This window comes from Acipenser ruthenus, chromosome 19, assembly GCF_902713425.1.
Source record: "Acipenser ruthenus chromosome 19, fAciRut3.2 maternal haplotype, whole genome shotgun sequence".
NCBI lineage: Eukaryota > Metazoa > Chordata > Actinopteri > Acipenseriformes > Acipenseridae > Acipenser > Acipenser ruthenus.
This window is the reverse complement of record NC_081207.1, coordinates 8300956-8321258: the sequence shown is the minus strand read 5'-3', so window position 1 is coordinate 8321258 and position 20303 is coordinate 8300956. Positions and strand designations below refer to the sequence as shown.

General features: G+C 37.5%; 1 protein-coding gene across 3 annotated transcripts in view; it reads right to left on the bottom strand.

Annotated features, from left to right (window-relative positions):
* Positions 1-7654: 7654 nt before the first annotated feature.
* The window catches only part of LOC117424133 (protein shisa-6-like), a 148574-nt gene continuing 135925 nt past the window's right edge, over positions 7655-20303 (bottom strand). For 2 of the 3 annotated variants that reach the window (XM_058992453.1, XM_058992451.1), the window contains 2 exons: positions 18836-18991; positions 7655-10398 (listed from right to left, as the gene is read on the bottom strand). In XM_058992453.1, coding sequence (XP_058848436.1) covers positions 9830-10398; positions 18836-18991 — 725 coding nt within the window. In that variant the 3' untranslated portion in view covers positions 7655-9829. The remainder of the gene's footprint in view (positions 10399-18835; positions 18992-20303) is intronic. The other variant, XM_058992452.1, reaches the window with a different exon arrangement.

Sequence of the window (20303 nt, the reverse complement as noted above, 5' to 3'; positions counted from 1 at the left end):
TGGAATATGCCTGCAAAAACATATAGAGGGAATCAAAACAAGTCTCCTGGCCCAGCTACAATATGCTTCAGAAAGAATTAGTGTTTTAATCCTCCTCCTGGGGATTGATTGATTTAGATTAATATCCAAGCAGCCTGCAAGACGCAGATTTGGCTGCCTTCCACCAGGTCTTAAGATGGGAAAGCCTGGGAAATACAATGTTCTGGAGGGACATTTTTAGTTGACCTGTATTAGCTTGTTTCTGGTGTATTTCTCTTAATATAAAGAAAGTATAATTATCCAACAATACAAGCCAGTAACCCCAGGATAAAGATTCATTCGCAACACCTGCTACCAATTACAGTGATCAATAATCCAAAAGACTCGATTTCATCAACCTATATCCTGACGGGTTATTTCACTTCTAGAGCGTTTATTTTTATTTTTTTTTTAACATAAGCATTTTACAAAATCCCCTGGATTGCATCAACCACTTATTTTTAATCTTGGGATAACCACAGGTACAGTAAATTGTTGATGCAATCCTAGGGATTTTGTAAAATGCTTATGTCAATTGCTGTAAAATTCTCTAAAAAAATCCAGCTGTGACTTTTGCTGGTGGGGTATACAGTAGGTTGATCAAATCAACCGCTTAAGGTTGCATACTGTAAGTACACTTTCTACAGCATGCTGTAAGTTCACTTTCTACAGCAAAAAATCTAATAAAATCAGGCAGAAATCTCAAACCACAGTAGAGATGGATTCCATCCGTCAAGTGTGTTTTATGTCCCTGTGGAAAGTCTGTGGTCTGCTGTGTCATGTTAATGGAACTTTTCCTTGGGGCAAGTATATATATTGTGAGGAAGGAGCAGTGGCGCCTTTAAGAAATGGTGTCACTGGTGACAAAACTACACAACCCATAGTCCCCAGTATTGATTGACAAGGTGGGGTTAAAGGATTTAAAAGGAAGCGGGGCAGAACAAGGGGGGGCGTTTTGTGGGGAACTCTACCCGGTTGTCCTGCCTGTTCAAGCTTCCAAGGAGTATTCTGGTGATTAGGAAAATATAGTAAGTGTGTTACGTATGAATTCTAGCGATTCTTTGAAAAGTCTAGCATAGAGCGTTTTTACCTCTTGGTGAGGCAGACTTTTGTTTTGCACTGTTTGGTTTTGGTTTGATAATTTTGGTTTTAAATAAATTACGGTGTACACACTGTTTGGTTTCCAGCTGCGGAAGCAGCGATACTTTAACCGAGTGTGTTGTTTATATGGACGGGACTTGTTAAAAACATTACGTGTTCCCCAGCTGCAGGAGCAGCTGTACTCTGTCCGAGTGCATTGTTTATATGAGCAGGGCCCGCTATAAATAATACATGTTCTTCAGCTGCCAGAGCAGCAGTTACTTTAACCAAGACTGTTGCGGGACTTAGCAGAAACACTGCAAGGTTTACAGCTGCAGGTGCAGCGTGTGCACTTCAAGGAAGAATTACAGCACCAAGTCTGGATCATACAGGTTGGATTACAAGCTGCCGGAGTAACGGTACCACTCTAAGAGAGAGGGATATACATTTGGAAGAAAACCACCAAGCACAGAATCGGGGTGTGAGATCAATCTTTATTATTGCTGGTTCCTTGTGGCCTGCTCCTTGCTGTCTTTCAGGCAGCCTAGGACAGAGGATGTGCTGTTCTTCCTTATGTTACAGGAGATAACCTCCAGAGGGAGCCCAACCTGTACTCACCTGTGTTCCTGGCTCACTCCGCCAGAGGGAGCCCAACCTGTACTCACCTGTGTTCCTGGCTCACTCCACCAGAGGGAGCCCAACCTGTACTCACCTGTGTTCCTGGCTCACTCCACCAGAGGGAGCCCAACCTGTACTCACCTGTGTTCCTGGCTCACTCCACCAGAGGGAGCCCAACCTGTACTCACCTGTGTTCCTGGCTCACTCCAGCAGAGGGAGTCCAACTTACGCTCGCCGTAGCATAGAGAGGGGAGAAGAAGTGAGATACTTAGTGGCCCGTACAGGGCAAATAAATGCAAGAGAATAAATGTCTTGTTGTAAATATTGTAAATAAAAGTATTCACCTGAATCAGTGACGTGTTCACTCCAGTCTGTGTAGAAAAATACCGGTGTCCAGCAACACCACACTACCACTCTTTTACAATATATATACAGTGCCTTGCAAAAAGTATTCAGTCCCCTGACCAATTCTCTCATATTACTGAATTACAAATGGTACATTGAAATTCTGTCCTGTTTGATATTTTATTTTAAAACACTGAAACTCAAAATCAATTATTGTAAGGTGACATTGGTTTTATGTTGGGAAATATTTTTAAGAAAAATAAAAAAACTGATATATCTTGCTTGCATAAGTATTCAACCCCCATACATTAATATTTGGTAGAGCCACCTTTCGCTACAATAACAGCTTTAAGTCTTTTGGGGTAAGTATGTACCAGCTTTGCACACAGTGTCGGAATGATTTTGGCCCATTCTTCTTGGCAGATTTGCTCCAGGTTGTTCAGGGTGGTTGGACGACGCTTGTGGACCGCAATTTTCAAATAGTGCCACAGATTCTCAATGGGATTGAGATCAGGACTTTGACTGGGCCAATGTAGGACATTCACCTTTTTGTTCTTGAGCCACTCCAATGTTGCTTTAGCCTTGTGCTTGGGAATCATTGTCCTGCTGAAAGGTGAATTTCCTCCCAAGTTTCAGTTTTTTAGCGGACTGAAGCAGGTTTTCTTGCAGTATTTCCCTGTATTTTGCTCCATCCATTCTTCCTTCAATTTTAACAAGATGCCCAGTCCCTGCTGATGAGAAGCATCCCCACAGCATGATGCTTCACTGTAGGGATGGTGTGTCTTGAGGCATGGGCAGTGTTAGGTTTGCGCCACACATAGCGCTTTGAGTTTTGGCCAAAAAGCTCTATCTTGGTCTCATCTGACCACAAAACCTTTTCCCACATCGCAGCTGGGTCACTCTCATGCTTTCTGGCAAACTCCAAACGTGCTTTCAGATGGTACTTTTTGAGTAACGGCTTCTTTCTTGCCACCCTCCCATACAGGCCAGTGTTATGCAGAGCTCTTGATATGGTTGACTGGTGCACCATTACTCCACTCCCAGCCACTGAACTCTGTAGCTCCTTCAAAGTGATTGTTGGCCTCTCTGTGGCTTCTCTCACAAGTCTCCTTCTTGTCTGAGCGCTGAGTTTTGAGGGACGGCCTTTTCTTGGCAGTGCCTGGGTGGTGTGATGCAACTTCCACTTCCTGATTATTGATCCAACTGTGCTCACTGGGATATCCAAACACTTGGTTATTATTTTGTACCTTTTCCCTAATCTATGCATTTGTATTACTTTATCTAACTTCTGTAGAATGCTCTTTGGTCTTCATTTTCCTTCAGATTCACAGCCTTACCAATGATCCTTCAACAGTGGGGTTTTTATCCAGAAAATGTGACAGCAACTTTAATGGTTCACAGGTGGAGGCCAATGGTAAGGTAATTGTGTCCTCGTTAGGACAATTTCTTTCATCGGTGTAAACTGGGAGCTTCCACAGCACAGGGGTTGAATATTTATGCAAGCAAGATATTTCAGTTTTTTTATTTTTCTTAAAAATATTTCCCAACATAAAACCAATGTCACCTTACAATAATTGATTTTGAGTTTCAGTGTTTTAAAATAAAATATCAAACAGAACAAAATTTCAATGTACCATTTGTAATTCAGTAATATGAGAGAATTGGTCAGGGGTCTGAATACTTTTGCAAGGCACTGTGTATATATATATATATATATATATATATATATATATATAGATAGATAGATAGATAGATAGATAGATAGATAGATAGATAGATAGATAGATAGATAGATAGATAGATAGATAGATAGATAGATAAATATAATTTTTTTTAAATTTTTTTTTTAGAAGGATTCAGAGGTGGGAAATGCATGTCGTGATATGATGCTGGTTGATATGGTGACTGCCATATCCCCTTAAACTGGCAGCAATGTATTTCTGTAGAATAATGTGTGTTTGGTGCTCACGCTTAGCTCCGGCTCCAGTCCATGTGAGGGGGAATGGTTATGAATTTGCCGAGGTACATTACTTGGCTTTCCATCATTGGACCTGGGTCTGTACACATCTATCCAGATAACTTTCTGGATTATGTTTATTTCTCCATTGGTAATATCTATATATTGTTTATAGCCTGTATTGGAATGTGTACCTATTTTAAATACAACTGGTTGATTGAATAAACCGAATACTGAAACCTTGCACAAACTGTTTGGTTTGGACTTTATCCATGTGATGGATTGACCTATGCTGGAAAATATCTTTGTTACTTATACAATATTTAGCATTTTATGGCCCCACAGTTGCAGAATATATTAGTACAACTGGGTGAGGGGTATCCACCTTGTGTTTTGCCTGTATATACAAAGTGGTCTAGCTTGTCTGGAGCTTCCAAAGTGCCAGGACTGAACAACCTTCCTCATTCCATTCAAGTCATGGGCCTAACCCAAAGTCAGCTCTGCTTGGCCTAAGTGGGGCTGACTGAGTTAAAAGGTTGGATTCTCACATTTTTTATTTGAATGGAATGAGGATGGTTATTAGTATCAGCACTTAGGATTCTCCTGATAAGCTCAAAGCCAGATAAAGGCAGATTTAGGTAAAATGGTAATACCTCAACACATTGGATCAACAAAACCCAGAATCAATGACTGCAAACAAAAGGAAATGACATTTGATGCTACAGTACTTACTCTTTAAATAAAAAAATTTAAAAAACATCCATGGGTCTTTGGTTGCTGCAGTAATATTTACATGTGGAGATTAGTTTTCTACAGCTGCTATCGGTAGTTTCATTATGATAGTGTGCTACTATTCATACTACCAGGGTCTGTATTAGTGGAAGTGTCTTTCATCAACATATAGGGATTTTCCACTCATATTCAAACATTGAGGCTCATGTTTATTCAGTTGCTCTGTGCACCTTTCTTAAGTATAGCAGAACCACATTAATGATTGTCGTGGCTTCTTTGTTTTGTATATGCATGTTGAACTGTGACACATTTAGGGAGTGAGAATGCGTGTTCTGCAAATACAATAAGGTCTAATTATGTTCTGCTCAGAACAGTGTGTTCTAGCTTTCAACAATTCACTTTTATCTAGTACTGTGTGCAATAGTTTTGTGGGGTTTAAACTGTATTTGGCCAATGTACTTGAGAAGCAGTTTGATGCTTTGATCATGACAACATTTGAGGGGTGAGATTCTGGCTCCAGTTTAGTGTTAAGCTATGACTGTATTTTAACACTTTAGATGTTGACAGTTCATTTTCATAGCTAAAATGCTGGTGTTTTTCTGCAGCCTGATTTAACAATTAAAAAAATACATATATATTCTCAAGTAAAAAAGTATACATTATGTTAAGAAAATGTATAAAAAGAATGAACATGCCCACAATAGCAGTTTGTAATTGAATGCCAAATTAATTCAATCAAAATGTGCCACAGCTTAAACACCGGAGGCTTTGGTGGTTCTCTGATCATGGCAGAAAGACACAAACTGTCAAGTGTTAGCAAAACCTAAGGATAATTAGGGGTGCGTTTTAGTATTTGAAATTAAATCATTATTTCAGTACCTTGATCAATTATTTATTTGAATTGTGCTGGCTACAAACACTTAAGGGACGAGTTTCTTTTCAGGTTCTGCACACATCATGAGTTCCTGAAACAATTATGCTGCTGGCAATTTTGCAAAGCCCTAGAGATTCTTGCCCAATACGCACTATTTAGAGATGAAAGCTTCAGATGAGTAACTGACATTCATGACCTGGCATCTCCAGAGTACAGATAAATTACCTATAGCATTGCTTTCGCTCTCAGGTGGCCAATAAGCCTACATCTGCCAATGACCCGTTAACATGACTTTCTGGCATTTGTTTTATGCAGGGGTACTTTGATGCTTGGATGTTTCATTGAATAGTGTTGTTAAAATAGGCAATAATGCATAGCAGTGCTGTATTATTTGATTGAATCCATGTGAAGTGGCTCCTGTCTTTTGGAAATGTGTGCATACTTGGCATTCCCATTCCAGGCATTACTCACACTTTTTTTTCATGGGAGGACTAAATACCCCCATCCATTGCATGAAAATGCTACAAAATAGTTGAACTCAACACTGACAAAGGCATTGATGAGAACACTTGCATTAATTTAATAGGTTGACTGTTGAATTTATGAATGTTTAATGTTATGTATGAGATAACAACATTCAAGCCCGACGGAAGTGGATGATGTAACAAATAACAAGAGGCCCTCTTCTCTTTCTTCTTACAAAAACACTCCAGTAATACTCACATGTCGTCTTACCAATCTGTTGATGTTTTTTTCAAGTACGAGGGATGGTTGTTTGTTCATTAAATGTTCCTAAATAAGGTTACATTGATGAGTAGGCCCTTCACCATTGTTTTTGTTCAAAATAATGACGCATTTTGACATTTAATAAAAATAAACACTGAAAATTCCCGGTTTATGAAAACATAATACTTTTCTAGTGTTAAATAACTTTTTTTTCATATTCAGTGCTGCAGTGTGAATATGTATTTATTACCAGATCCCATTTTGGAGTCATTCTTGCATTCAAATCCAATGTTAGAATTACTGGCTGAATCACACAGTTATAAATTAATTTAGTTTTTCCATCCATTGCACTTGTTACATAAACAGAATACAGAGTGCTGTGTTCATTTCACTCATCAGGGCGGCCGTAGATGACCCAGTTGCCTCCTCCGGGGGCTCATCTGTTATTCAGCTACCTACATTGGAGGAATACTCCAGTATTCCATTAAAATTTGTGATGTACCATATATTATTCCACAAGTGTTTTATATACAAAATACAGATCAGTAGGCATGTTAGCATGTAGGAAAACCAGTGCCTCATGCCTATGTCAAGGTGAGCAACTGGTTTCTTGAGATGATATAAGAACTCCATGGTACAGCTTAGAGAGAGCACATGTGTACAGTTGCAGTGAGGAAGCAGACAAGCAAGCTGGGGTCTACTCCTTTTATAACAGTGTACTGAACATAAAAACGTCTGATGAAAGGGAACATTTGAATAGCAACTTCAGAGCATCTTGTTTTACAGTTATTTAACAATGTATTGTTGAAATCTCTTTATTTGTTTTTGAATACATAAATAATTATAACTGAGAAAAGTGGAAAAAAATGTCTACTAAACTGATTATATATTTATTTTTTATACAGTACATACAGAATGTGCTTTATAGATAAATTAGAACAACACGAAAAATACAGAAAACAGTCAAATACTGCTTGTTTTGAAGCTTATTCAATGAGTAAGCAATAGTTTGTGCAAAGTTACAGATACAAAGGTACTTTGTCATCAATACTACCATAAACATTGAACCCAGAAATGGACCTAAACACAAAATTACCACCTTACTCATTTAAGGAATTATTGTCCCCCAAATAAAATGTTACAGTAACATTTGTCTCTTTTTAGCCAGTGAGTACTTACTACAAAATGTCTATGTCATAATTCAAGGTAGTTAGCTATTACAAAGCCACTTAGTTCAAAACATTATGGATATAAAAGATTACCCAAGTTGGGCACAAAGCATGATTATAAGAAAAGACATATGATAATAGGAGACACAAATATGTAGTTTTTTTTTTTTTTGTTTTTTTTTTCCTAGTAAAGATAGCCGATAGTTTTATTCAGATATATACTTGTAGTAAATTAACAAACAAATATAACTGCAACATCCTTGCTGAATCAGTTTTGAATCTGAATGTTTTGTTTATGGATGATAACAGTGCTTTGCAGTGCACCTCCCATGTATTACACTATTACACTCCCATGTATTACACTACTGCAACAATCAGGTCTGAATTACAGTTCATACGATGCTGTGTAAAAGCATCTGATTAACACAGACATTATTACACTGTTTTACACGTCTCTGCAGAGCACTCTTTTGCACTTGATTAAAAGTCCCTCAATTTAGGCACGTGTAGAGACAAATCTAAATCAGCCAGCTTTTGATGTGCTCAGGCATTAAAGTCTTTGCCCCTGCCTCACATTTAGAACAGTTTCCATCATACAAAGCCATGCATACTTGGTCTTTTTTTTAATGCCATGCAGGTCCATATCCGAAAAGGCTCTGAATTTGTGCAAGTCAAATTAGAATTATCATTGGGGGCACATACTTGGTACTTCATTCTGCATGCCTTCAGTAAAATTTGTTTATATAAACATTTTTACATAACTGGTGTCTTGTTATATTGGGTATAAGTGTGATTAGTCAAATAAAAATAAAAGGAGATTATTAGCTGACTTCAAGGTGAACATTGTACATATCCTCCTTATTCTTCTTTGTTTTAATTAATTATAAACATAGCAATTTAAAGAAAGTCTGTCATTTCTCTCTGTGTTTCACTAGCCCCTTTTAAGAAATCTGTAGTTATAGACGAAACTCTTTCAATTTGAGGTATATTCTACCTGGCTACATTAAATTGGTGATAGACTTTACATCTGCCTTGCAGGAAGTACAAAAAAGGGCAATTTCCATTTAAATATGTTTCATTACCTTCCAGAAGGTAATGAAACATATTTAAAGAATGCAAATTAATGCTGCTAATTGTATGGGATACCATTATACTGCATAAGACATATTTTTTAACAGAACCTACCAGAGCACACAGTTCACAGTTTAAATCCTTTCCTATCAAGTTTTAAAATAATCATTTCTCTGTTGCCTGTTTTTAGCTACATTGTGACAGCTGTAACATTTCAACAATTAAAAGACAACAATAATGATTCCACGTTGACATATTCAATTATTATTTACAACAACACATAATTATTGATATGTAAATAAGTCTTTTCCAGGCCTAGACTGAAAATGTGGGACAACAGAGAAAAAAAAGGTTAATTGTCGCAAAAGCATTTTTTCTATTCATATGGTGTACTGGGGCACATCTGCCAGTCTGACTTGCAATACGAACCAATCGTTTGTATCCTAAATCCTACTCAAAAACATATAGCCTATCCATTCAGTCAATTTTAGTTTTGATTATGTCTAATCACCTCATATTGTAAAGTCCTCCATTTGTCTTCTCTCTTTTCTTTCGTCCCTCTAATGCTACTGCAGTTGCAATCTGATATTGATATACTGGTTCAAAAGACAGCGTATTACCCACAGTTTAGCAGAAGCTGCAACAGCCTATTTACAATAAAACAGATCCATGTTTTTATTTTTTTTAATAGGCTAGCCATTAAACAAAAAAGAATATAGCTTTTGGATTTCTTGTGCTTATTAACCACAAAGCCACTTCATAATTGAAATGCGGCATTTCTGAGAGGCACTGACAAAACTGCTTACACTAGTTTGGTATAAGAGGTATCTCTAAAGCTAGTACTGGGATTGAAATCACAAATATTTAATGTAATATGACAGTTCCCTTAGCAGTACATCCCTCAAGGCTTACAATGTACTCAATGGGATGTCTTGGATGATTACCCCTGGAGCTATTAAGCTTACTGCGCCAATATGCAAAGCCCTTATTTGTTGCCCTAAGAATGTACGGCTTTCTTTGATAGAAACTGTTGAATGCACACAGAGAAGAGGTCAGTTTATTCCTTTGCACCATTTATCCACCATCATGACTGAACAAACTGAATGACTGGGAAAAGCTGGTGCTGAAAGCAAATACATTTCTCATCAAAAATGGATCTCCGAGAGATTACCTTGGAACCACTAGATCACTGTATTTTGTTTTGCTGGGATCTTTTTTTGTTGTTTTCATGCACTCTCGTTAAACAGTTACTTCAGTTTTGCTCGCTGTGCGGTAGTGGTGGTGGTGTCCTGGGATGAAGTGGAGCTGCTCCACTGTGTGGGTCCGTCGCGAAGCAAAGGCCTGCCGTTTGTTGGAAGTCTGGCTCGTGGTCAAAGTGTTATATGCATTGTTTGAGGCACTAGGATGAGAGTGCATTTTTGTCATCTTGTATCGGTCCATGACCGGTGTTGACACAAATACATCCGTGTGAGACAAGGCTCGAGACATGGCCTTTTCACGAAAGCCAGAGCGTTTGAGGGACATCACCTTATCAGGGGAAAGGAGGGGGTCCTGGGAATGAAGCCGCTCAGCAGACAGGAGTTGCTCGTCAGAAAGGATGCGGCCTCCGTATTCTTGTGGAGGAGGAACCCTCTCCGGTGATAGAACTCTGTCCTGTGACATAGCCCGCTGAACCCTTCTCGGCCTTTCTCTGTAATTGCCTTGTTGGTCTTGATTCATTTTTATGACGTGCAGTGGGAGAGTTCCTCTGGCAGCTAAATCAGGAAGGTGTCGTCTTCTTGTGTAGTATTCATCGGCTTCCTTGTCAGCTGTAGGGTACAAAATGCAGATTTGTTTTCAAAACGTTGTCATTCATTTTTGATTCACATTTGTAGTCCCCTCAAAACTTCAAAATTGTTTATTTATTTATTTTTTACTTCTTTGGATCTAAATTATACTCTTCATGGTGGTTTTGAACACATATCTTCATGTGTTCAAAACCAGCAGACTTGTCTTCAAACTACATCTACAAAGACTCATTCTGCTACAGTTGTATCTTATACAGGCATAACTGTAAGATGTGCTTTATTTAAAATATTGTAATCTAAATTAAAAGTGCAACTGTAATAGAAATATGAGCTTAAAGGGCAACTTGGTATGGCTATGAAATATCAGCATTATCTTATATATTCTTCTTTGCTTTAAACGTAGACATGATTTGAAGACTGAAACAAAAAATGATATACAATGTACACACATTAGTTAAGATAAGTGTGATATACATATGCCAAGTTGCTATATACAGTTTGTCTCATGTTAAAGCATTGTTATTGGTGTTTTACAGAAAAGTCAACCAATTTCAATATCCAGACAAACTGTACACATCTCTAGTATACACAGACAACTTCCAACAAACACCATTTAGCGCTGTTATTACAGTGACATACAGCTGTTTGCATGCGGTTAGTGTTTAAGTAGGCCCTATATATTGGATAGACATTCAACAAGAAGACTTTGTTAAACAGGGTTCAGCACTTGTGATATAAACCAATCAACAAAGATAAGATTGCTTACGGTAAAGTTTAATTTACGGGAAAGCCATTGCATTAATGACACACCAATAATATATTGTACATGAAGTAGTGTTAATTGTGATGGAAAACCGACTAAACTTCTTAATTGCTTCTGCATGAAATGTAGTACTCTTACACAACATGCATCAATACACTTGTGAAGTAAAGTGACACTTCTTGGTTTAAAATAATAAATAATAAGAAGAAGTATTAATGTAATTGTTTTGCCACCTGTAATCAAAAATGACCTTTAATAATAATAATAACAATTGTTAATTAAACAATACAGCACCGTTTTATGGCTTTCATTATTCCCCTTTTTCATTTGACATCAGTGGGCTATTGTATTGTAAAAAAAAAAAAAAAAAGTGCTATACAGTACATTACAGAATAAGTAGCTTCACATGTTATTTGGATTGCTTACATTCCCCTTACTATTCAATGATGTCTGTAATCTTTCTAGAAGGTTACCCAAAACTGAAGTATCATTTTTATCTATACCCCCTTTTCCTTGCTTTGGACTTCATTTGAGCTTGTCTACTGAGCTTGTACACCACATATTTACTTAACATGGTCAATATATACTCCAATAGATTTCACAGGTCCTTCTTTTTCTAGCAATCACTCTCAATTCTAAATTGCAATTGGTCATCACTTCATGAACCTTACAAGTGCTTTGAACAAGTTCACATTGATGGTACTGCAACAGAGACAGTGATTGTCATTGAATCAACCTATATGCTTGCTTCTTAGAAGTTCTGCTTCTGTGTTTCGTTTTGCTTTTAGTAAAGGAAAGATCTGAAGATATAGTAATGTGTTTCCTAGAACAATATAATTACAGTGCTTGAGTTTGTGACAGAGGCGGTGTTATTACTGACAAGTGGGATGGCAGATGACAGGGACTCAATTTTACTTTAGTTTCTGCTTTTTATGATTCATAATGTTGACCTTTTAAAGGCAAGACCTAATGGCGAATTGATATATATATATATATATATATATATATATATATATATATATATATATAATTTCCATTAATGCTTTCTTCATCGTGACTGCGAGACATAAAACTATATATATAGAGCTTAAATTGGAATGCAAACCAGAAGACCCTGCGGCCCTCGAGGACTGGAGTTTGACACCCCTGAGCTAGAGGAACTAATCTGACAGGGCCAGGGCAGCAAGGTAGACCGTAACAAAGTGACGCACTTACAGTAGTTGTCTGTTCTTTCGAGTTTTATAAAACACACCATTTTTATATCTGTGTTGAATTAAAACCTAAAACAATATGCCAATTGTCAACAGGTTTGCAGTTCAGTAGTGCAGCATCCACTCCCTTTGCTGAAGATATTCATAGCATTTACAGATGCACATAGAACAGAACACACAACTTGAGATCATTTAATGTTTTCATTTCAGGAGACACTAATGGAGCATCTGAATCTTATACAAATTGTCAGTGGAAGGAAACCACTCATTATCTATGTCAGTCAGTCATCCCAAAACTGAGTATATTCAAGTAAGGGGTGTAATCACAAAGAAGCAGACTTCCACTGTATATTTTGTTGGGAGATACTTGAAAGGGGTTTAGACAAGGTATTTAACATGATGGAGTATAAACATTACATTATCTCACCCTCCTGAATCCCAAGCTTTCACTTGCATGTTGTTGTTGAAATGACTCCTAATTGCTGTGCTCTTTTTCTGTCTAGTTCTTAAAGGTTGCTGGGGTGTTCAAAAACAAAACTTAGAATCATTCTGGCAGTTATGAAAATCACGTTTAACATACATTGACTTTGCTTTAAAGGTGCTACTATTTACAGTGCCTATAGTAAGTATTCACCCCCCTTGGACGTTTTCACAGTTTGTTGTGTTACAACCTGAAATCTTGATGCATTTAAATGGGATTTTTTTCCCTTTGATTTACACAACCTACTCAACACTTTGAAAAGGCAAGAGAATTTTTATTGTGAAACAACAATTAATGAAAAATAAAAAAACCTGAAATGTCTTGGTTAGATAAGTATTCACCCCGAGTCAATACTTGGTAGAACCACCTTTGGCAGCAATTACAGCCTTTAGAGTCTTTACAGCAATTAGAGTCTTTTGGAGTAAGTCTCTACCAGGTTTGCACATCTGGATCGTACAATATTCGCCCATTCCTCTTGGCAAAATTGTTCAAGCTCTGTCAAGTTGGATGGAGGTCGTTGGTGGACAGCAATCTTCAAGTCTTGCCACAGATTCTCAGTCTGATTCAAGTCCGGGCTTTGACTGGGCCACTCTAGGGCATTCACTTTCTTGTTTTTAAGCCACTCCAGTGTCGCTTTGGCTGTGTGCTTGGGGTCATTGTCCTGTTGAAAGGTGAATCTCCATCCCAGTCTTAGGTCTTTTGCAGACTGAAGTAGGTTTTCTGCAAGGATTTGCCTGTATTTAGCTCCATCCATTTTGCCCTCTACCCTGACAAGCTTCCCAGTCCCTGTCGATGAAAAGGATCCCCATAGCATGATGCTGCCAACACCATGCTTCACAGTAGGGATGGTGTTACCTGGGTGATGTGCTGTGTTGGGTTTTGCGCCAGACGTAATGCTTTGCATTTAGGTCAAATAGTTCAATTTTTGTTTCATCGGATCACAGAATCTTTTGCCACATCTTTTCAGAGACTCCCACATGCCTTTTTGCAAATTCCAAGCAGGATTTTACATGGGCTTTTTTCAGAAATGGCTTCCTTCTTGCCACACTTCCATACAGGCCAGATTTGTGGAGTACCTCAGCTATTGTTGACACATGGACAGTGTCTCCCATCTCAGCCATGGAACACTATAGGTCTTTCAGAGTTGTCATTGGCCTCTTGGTGGCTTCTGTGACCAATGCCCTTCTTACCCAGCTGCTCAGTTTGGGAGGACGGCCTGCTCTAAGCAGATTCTGGGTGGTGCCGTATACCTTCCACTTCTTAATGATCGACTTGACTGTGCTCCAAGAGATATTCAATGCCAAATCTTTTTATACCCCTCCCCTGATCTGTGCCTTTCCACAACTTTATCCCGGAGTTGTTTTGAAAGCTCCTTGGTCTTCATGGTAGTATCTTTGCTTTGAATGCACTACCCAAATGTGGGACCTTACAGAGACAGGTGTATTTGATCTGAAATCATGTGAACCACTTTTATTGCACATAGATGGACTCCATTTAACTTATTGTGTGAATTCTGAAGGCAACTGGTTGCACCTGAGCTTATTTAGGAGTGTCATAGCAAAGGGGGTGAATACTTATCTAATGAAGACTTTTCAGGTTTTTATTTTTAATTGATTTGTTTTTTCACCCCCCCCCCCCCCCCCCCATTTTTTCACACATTGAAATTGTTGAGTAAGTTGTGTAAATCAAAGGAAAAAAAATACCATTTAAATTTAGATTTCAGGTTGTACAACAACCTGTGAAAACTTCCAAGGGGGCTGAATTCTTCCTAGAGCACTGTATGTAAATAATATGACATATTCAACAGTATTATATTGAAATGGATTGCGCTGACAGAGTAATCATTCCTGAAGTTACTAGGTGTAAAATCACCCCATAATGTAAAACTCCCCATAAATGTAAAATCATCTGCCCCTAAATATAAAATCATACTAAATGTAAAAACAATCTTAAAATATCGCCCCCTAAATTGGGTGTTGTAACATTGCTCTTCAACTCAAAACAACCCCACTGTACCTTCCTGCTACCCTGAGAAATCTATTTACTGATACCAAGGGATCCACTATTCTGTTTTCTATTACTGGCTTTTATATTCTGTTTAATTAACACAAATATGTTTTTTTGTATTATTCTTTTAGATTTTATCAACACATTATGAATGTTTAAAAAAAAATAAAAAAAAATAAAAAAAAATATATATATATATATATATATATATATATATATATATATATATATATATTAAACACAATACTTAATTATCATTAACAATAATTACATCAACAGTGAACTCTGCACACCTACATCATAACTGCATATACTGTATAACAGGAAATTTTGGCTGGTATTAAATTTGGTGGATTTGCTACCTTGGGGGATTTTGACGGTTTTTGAAATGGCGTTTTTCACTTAGCACGTTTAGAAAGAAAAATGCCACAGTTTTGCATTTATACTTTTAATTTAATAAACATTCAAATACATGTTTACTTAATGAAAACAGTATCTCATTTACAGTAACTTGTTACAGCATCTACAATGTAACTGGAGAAGAACAAAGAAGGCACTCTAAAATTGAGTTAAAGCATTATTGTTATATAGTCCTAAATTTTAAAATATCCGTAATTGGAAAGGATTAGTAGCTGCAGTACACTTTAACGATAGGCATTTACTAATTGGTTTCATCACTCACTGCAATTCTCATATCCACTTTGACGTCCGACACATTCTTTCCCTTGCCCAGCACTTCTTAACCTGTGCTGCATACCAGTCTGTCAGAGGGTGGGATCACTCATTGTATATCACATTCTGATTGGTGGAAGAATTATTAGCGATCCAATCAAAACCGCCAATAAAGCCAAAATAAATTCCCCGCCAAAATTTACCGTTATACAGTATTTAAAAAAATTAAAAATAAATAGATTTTAAATGCATATTTGCACATGATAACTTTTTCTTCTTTTTTTTTTTTATACTGGCACACCAATAAAATAAATATATCTTATAACAATTGTAAGTTGCCCTGGATAAGGGTGTCTGCTAAGAAATAAATAATAATAATAATAATATTTTTGTCCTCCGAAGCGCGTGCTGTCAGCCGACCGCTTCTTTTCACACTGCAGACCAAGCATGCAGCCACCTCAGAGCTACAGCATCGGAGGACAATGCAGCTCTGGGCAGCTTACAGACAAGCCCGCAGGCGCACGGCCAGACTACAGGGGTCGCTGGTGCTCGGTGAGCCGAGGACACCCTGGCCGACCTAAGCCCTTCCCTCCTGGGCGGCGCTCGGCCAATTGTGCACTGTCCCCTGGGAGCTCCCATCCACGGTCGGCAGTGGAATAGCCTGGACTCGAACCGGCAATGTCCAGGCTATAGGGCGCATCCTGCACTCCACGTAGAGGGCCTTTACTGGATGCGCCACTCGGGAGCCCCCATTAAATACATTTTTGACAAAATTATCTAGAACCAAACAAGAACAATAATAAAGCCTGAATCTGCAAACTTTTTTGTTGAAAAATTCCAAACATGTCCCCTATCCATATTCCAACCTGGGAAATCAGCTTGTGTTACGGTTATTAATGGAAATAATGGACCTTAAACAGGTCTTTTCTCAGTAGGTAATGCGTTTTCTGTCACAGTGTATGGCCCTGGACTTCATTTCACACCATGCACTGACAAAGCTTACTGGGAAAGGACTGCTTTGTCAAAGACTGTTGCTTCATTGTAATGTGATTTGTACTTAGCAGCAGGCACCACCTGGTTCTCTGTTTTTCATTTAGACATTTAAAAAAAATATATACCATATTTTTTCGAATTCAAGTTACACTTATTTGACTGAAATAAAAGTTCAGATTTGTGGAGAGCAACTTGGATTCAATTATTGTGTTTTGTTCATTAAGAGTTTAATGTGGCTTGTATTCAGGGTCTTTTTTTGGTCTTCGAATTCGGAGGTAACTAAAATTTGAATAAGCATGGTACATTTCTCTTAACAGGAAAGTAAAATCAAGTGTTCTGCACTTTCCAACTCAATTCAAACTATTCAGAGAAACGTTTGGTGCTCAGCGTGGAGAAAATGAATAGCTTTGCCTTATTTGTTGTAGTTTCAGAGCTACTCGTTTGTTACTTTCCACTTCTTCATAATGCTGTGACGTCTGCAAAAACCAGAGAGCTTGTCCAATGTTTCCTCCAGTTTCGCTATTCGATTTTCCACATCCGGGAGGCTCAAGCATGTACTTGAGAAAGCAATTGGAGAAACAAGCATTTCTAATTTTAGACTACCAATCTGGTCCACTTCTAAATTAATAATACATGGATGCCTTCAACCTTTATAAAGGTTCTCCATTTCATTGCTTTTTTGTTGAAAGTAATGTGAAATTCCAGGCTTGTGCTCACAAATGGAAAATTTCAAAGGAAGATGGAAATGCATCTTGATTTCAGAAGTCTATACAGGGTAACTGTAACTGCCAGATGGTTTATACATCAACGACAGGAGGTCAACACAGACAGTAAGAGAATAAAATGATTAAACACAACTAGCTATCATAGTTGTGCAGTATTTCATGAAGAATTGAATGCACTGAGCTTACCAGTCCAGTTTACATTTAATTATGATGATATGCATTTATCTTTATTTGTTTTGACGCTTTCTCATCCTGCCTATCAATTCAGAACAATGCACTAAATCATCAAAAACTAGATCAAGTTAATCTTCAATAAACTAATAGCCTAATTATTGTAGAACATTTAAGGATGAAGGCTTGGCAGCCACTTGACGAGACGCAAATAGCTTGCAGACTTACTGTAGACTACCTGCAGTAACCCCATATACAGACTTGACCACATCGAAACATAGTTCATTCTAAGCTTCCTGTAAAATCCTGCAATTGGACTCGGACAACACAGCACTGTACTTTCCTTACACATTTAAGATCTTGAATTTACACACATGGACAAAGTGATATGAGCCATGGAAGTTGCCGAATTCAATGCCAATTCTTATCTATGTTGTGTCAGTGAGGGGGTGGTGACATAGATGCTGGTTCAATTGAACCTTTGATGAATCTTATGTTACTAAGGATACTCAATAACAGGACCCAGGCAAAATCGGCAGATACCAAATATATATATATTTAATGTACAGTGCATCTGCATTATTTCAGGCTTTGATAATGCACCAATTTCACTCACTTGTGGTTAGGACATGAGTACATATGTTGCACTATATTCCCTAATATAATAATTGTTTCTATTTTTTTTAAAATTATGGCTTCTTATCTTTAGAGGCAAGACAAAGTACTGTATTCCCGTCACATCTATGCGGTCCGGAATCCAAAATATAGATGCTTGAACTTACAATACTACCTGGGTACATTTCTACATGCATGACGAGAGGCATATTGGAACCATCAGCATTTTAACAGTACAGTCCCTAAAAATAATCATAAACCATGCACATGAAACACCATTGGTTGCCAGAAAAAGTCTAAAAGTTGCCTGGTGTTTCAAGTACATGTCAAGCTGTATTCTAACCGAGGTGCTGAGTTTGGTATGGAATTTGTCATATGAAATATTGTTAAACCACTTCAAGCAACTAATAATTCTGGGTTTCTATCCATATAACTGTGACTATAATGGGTTTGGACAGCCTTCTGTAAATGCTATGCCATACAACACTATGATGGCTTGCCACTAAACATCACCAGCCACAAAAAGTCCAACCCTGTTAGTGGGACACTGCATATTCTCTAACATGGAGCAGATTCAAACATGAGTGCCACAGTTGAGAAATGAATACTATAATTTGATGCATCAACACCCTACCACCCCGTCTTCTATTTCTGAAGTAACATTAATATCCCTTCAGTTCCACAGGGATATTATTGCATTGCCATGCATTGCCTCAGAGGTAATGCACAATGCCTTCTTAGGAAAAACCTTTGCTCTTGGTGCTGTTTGTCCTCACAGTAGGAAACAAATGCATGGTATATGTAATGAAGTAACACCTACTTAATCTCTTCAGAGAGGAATATTTACTTATATCAGCTTTAACCGCGGATTCATAGGACGGTGGGAGGTGAGATAGACTCTGGAAAGATGTGGAGAAAGAGAGATCGTAGGGTTCGGTTGCTGAAGTAAGAATGCTGTTCATCATCCGAGGGTTTTCTGTAAAAAAAACAAAATACGTTATTAAAACAGTGAATGGCAATCTGGTACACAGCAGTAGTAGTACGTAGTTCACCTGTAAAAATTTGCAATCAAAAACTCATCAATGCATACTGAGACACAAGATGAAACATTTGTCTACTTAACTAAAGAGTATGAGGTGGGGTTCCGAACAGCGTAATATGTCCCCATGTGTTGCTATAACTGTATAACTAACATATGTAATTTTTCTTTTCAGTGTTAACATCCTGACAGCTTTATACACTTTTATAACTTTTATAAAGTTTCCAAAGCAAAAAAACAAAAAAAAACCTGTTCCGTACTTTTCTGTTCCGTACCACATAATGGAACCTTATTGCTGTGTTACCTGTTTGACATTGTGGGCAATAATCCTTACGCTATCATTGCACTAGAGCGGCCATTTGAAAAAGAGCTTTGAAACAGACTTTAAAGTTATAAGTGTAAAAAGTTGTCAAGATGTTAACAATGAAAAGAAAAATTACAGGTGCTTTATTTAAAAAGTTGTAGCAACACGTGGGGACGTCTAACGCAATGTTTTTCAGAACCCCGCTACTTAATGTTTAAGGATTGATTTAATCAACTTGCAACTGGATTATATTGGAGCATTAGACAGCACTGGGAGATCACCTTGGATTTCATTAACCAGTTATTGATCGGGGTTATCCTGGGAATTGATGCAATCCCGTACTGCAGAATGCTTTCCTGTGGGTTATCCCGGCAGGGTATTGGTTAATCAAATCGACTCCATACATTTATTAAATACATTTCTTGTAGTTTTACTACATATTCTTCTGGGTTTATTGTTAGTGATAAACCAGTTACCAATGAACCAACATCTTATGTTTTATTATTATTTTTAATGCATATATATATATATATATATATATATATATATATATATATATATATATATATATATATATATATATAATTCTTTGTTAATGGTTATTTGAAAAAATAAAAAGTGAATTGCTAAAATCATTGCGAAATAATTTTTTGTTTGTAACTATACAAACAGAGATTACTCCAATTGTAAACCGAAATGCTCATATCTGCATGTAATTTGCATTTCAAAGACAAAACATTGCCTCTGGAGAGACGGCATCCCATCAAATGGCTTCTAATTCATTTTCAAATAAAAGAAGTCAATGTATCCCTAATACGGTGTGAAATGTAACACTGTGCATTTATTACATGCTTTGGATTATATATGAACTCCACTCCCTTCTGTGTCTTTTTAATCCATCAGTATAGTGTAGGAAGTGATTCTAGCATGTTTAATGCTATCGGG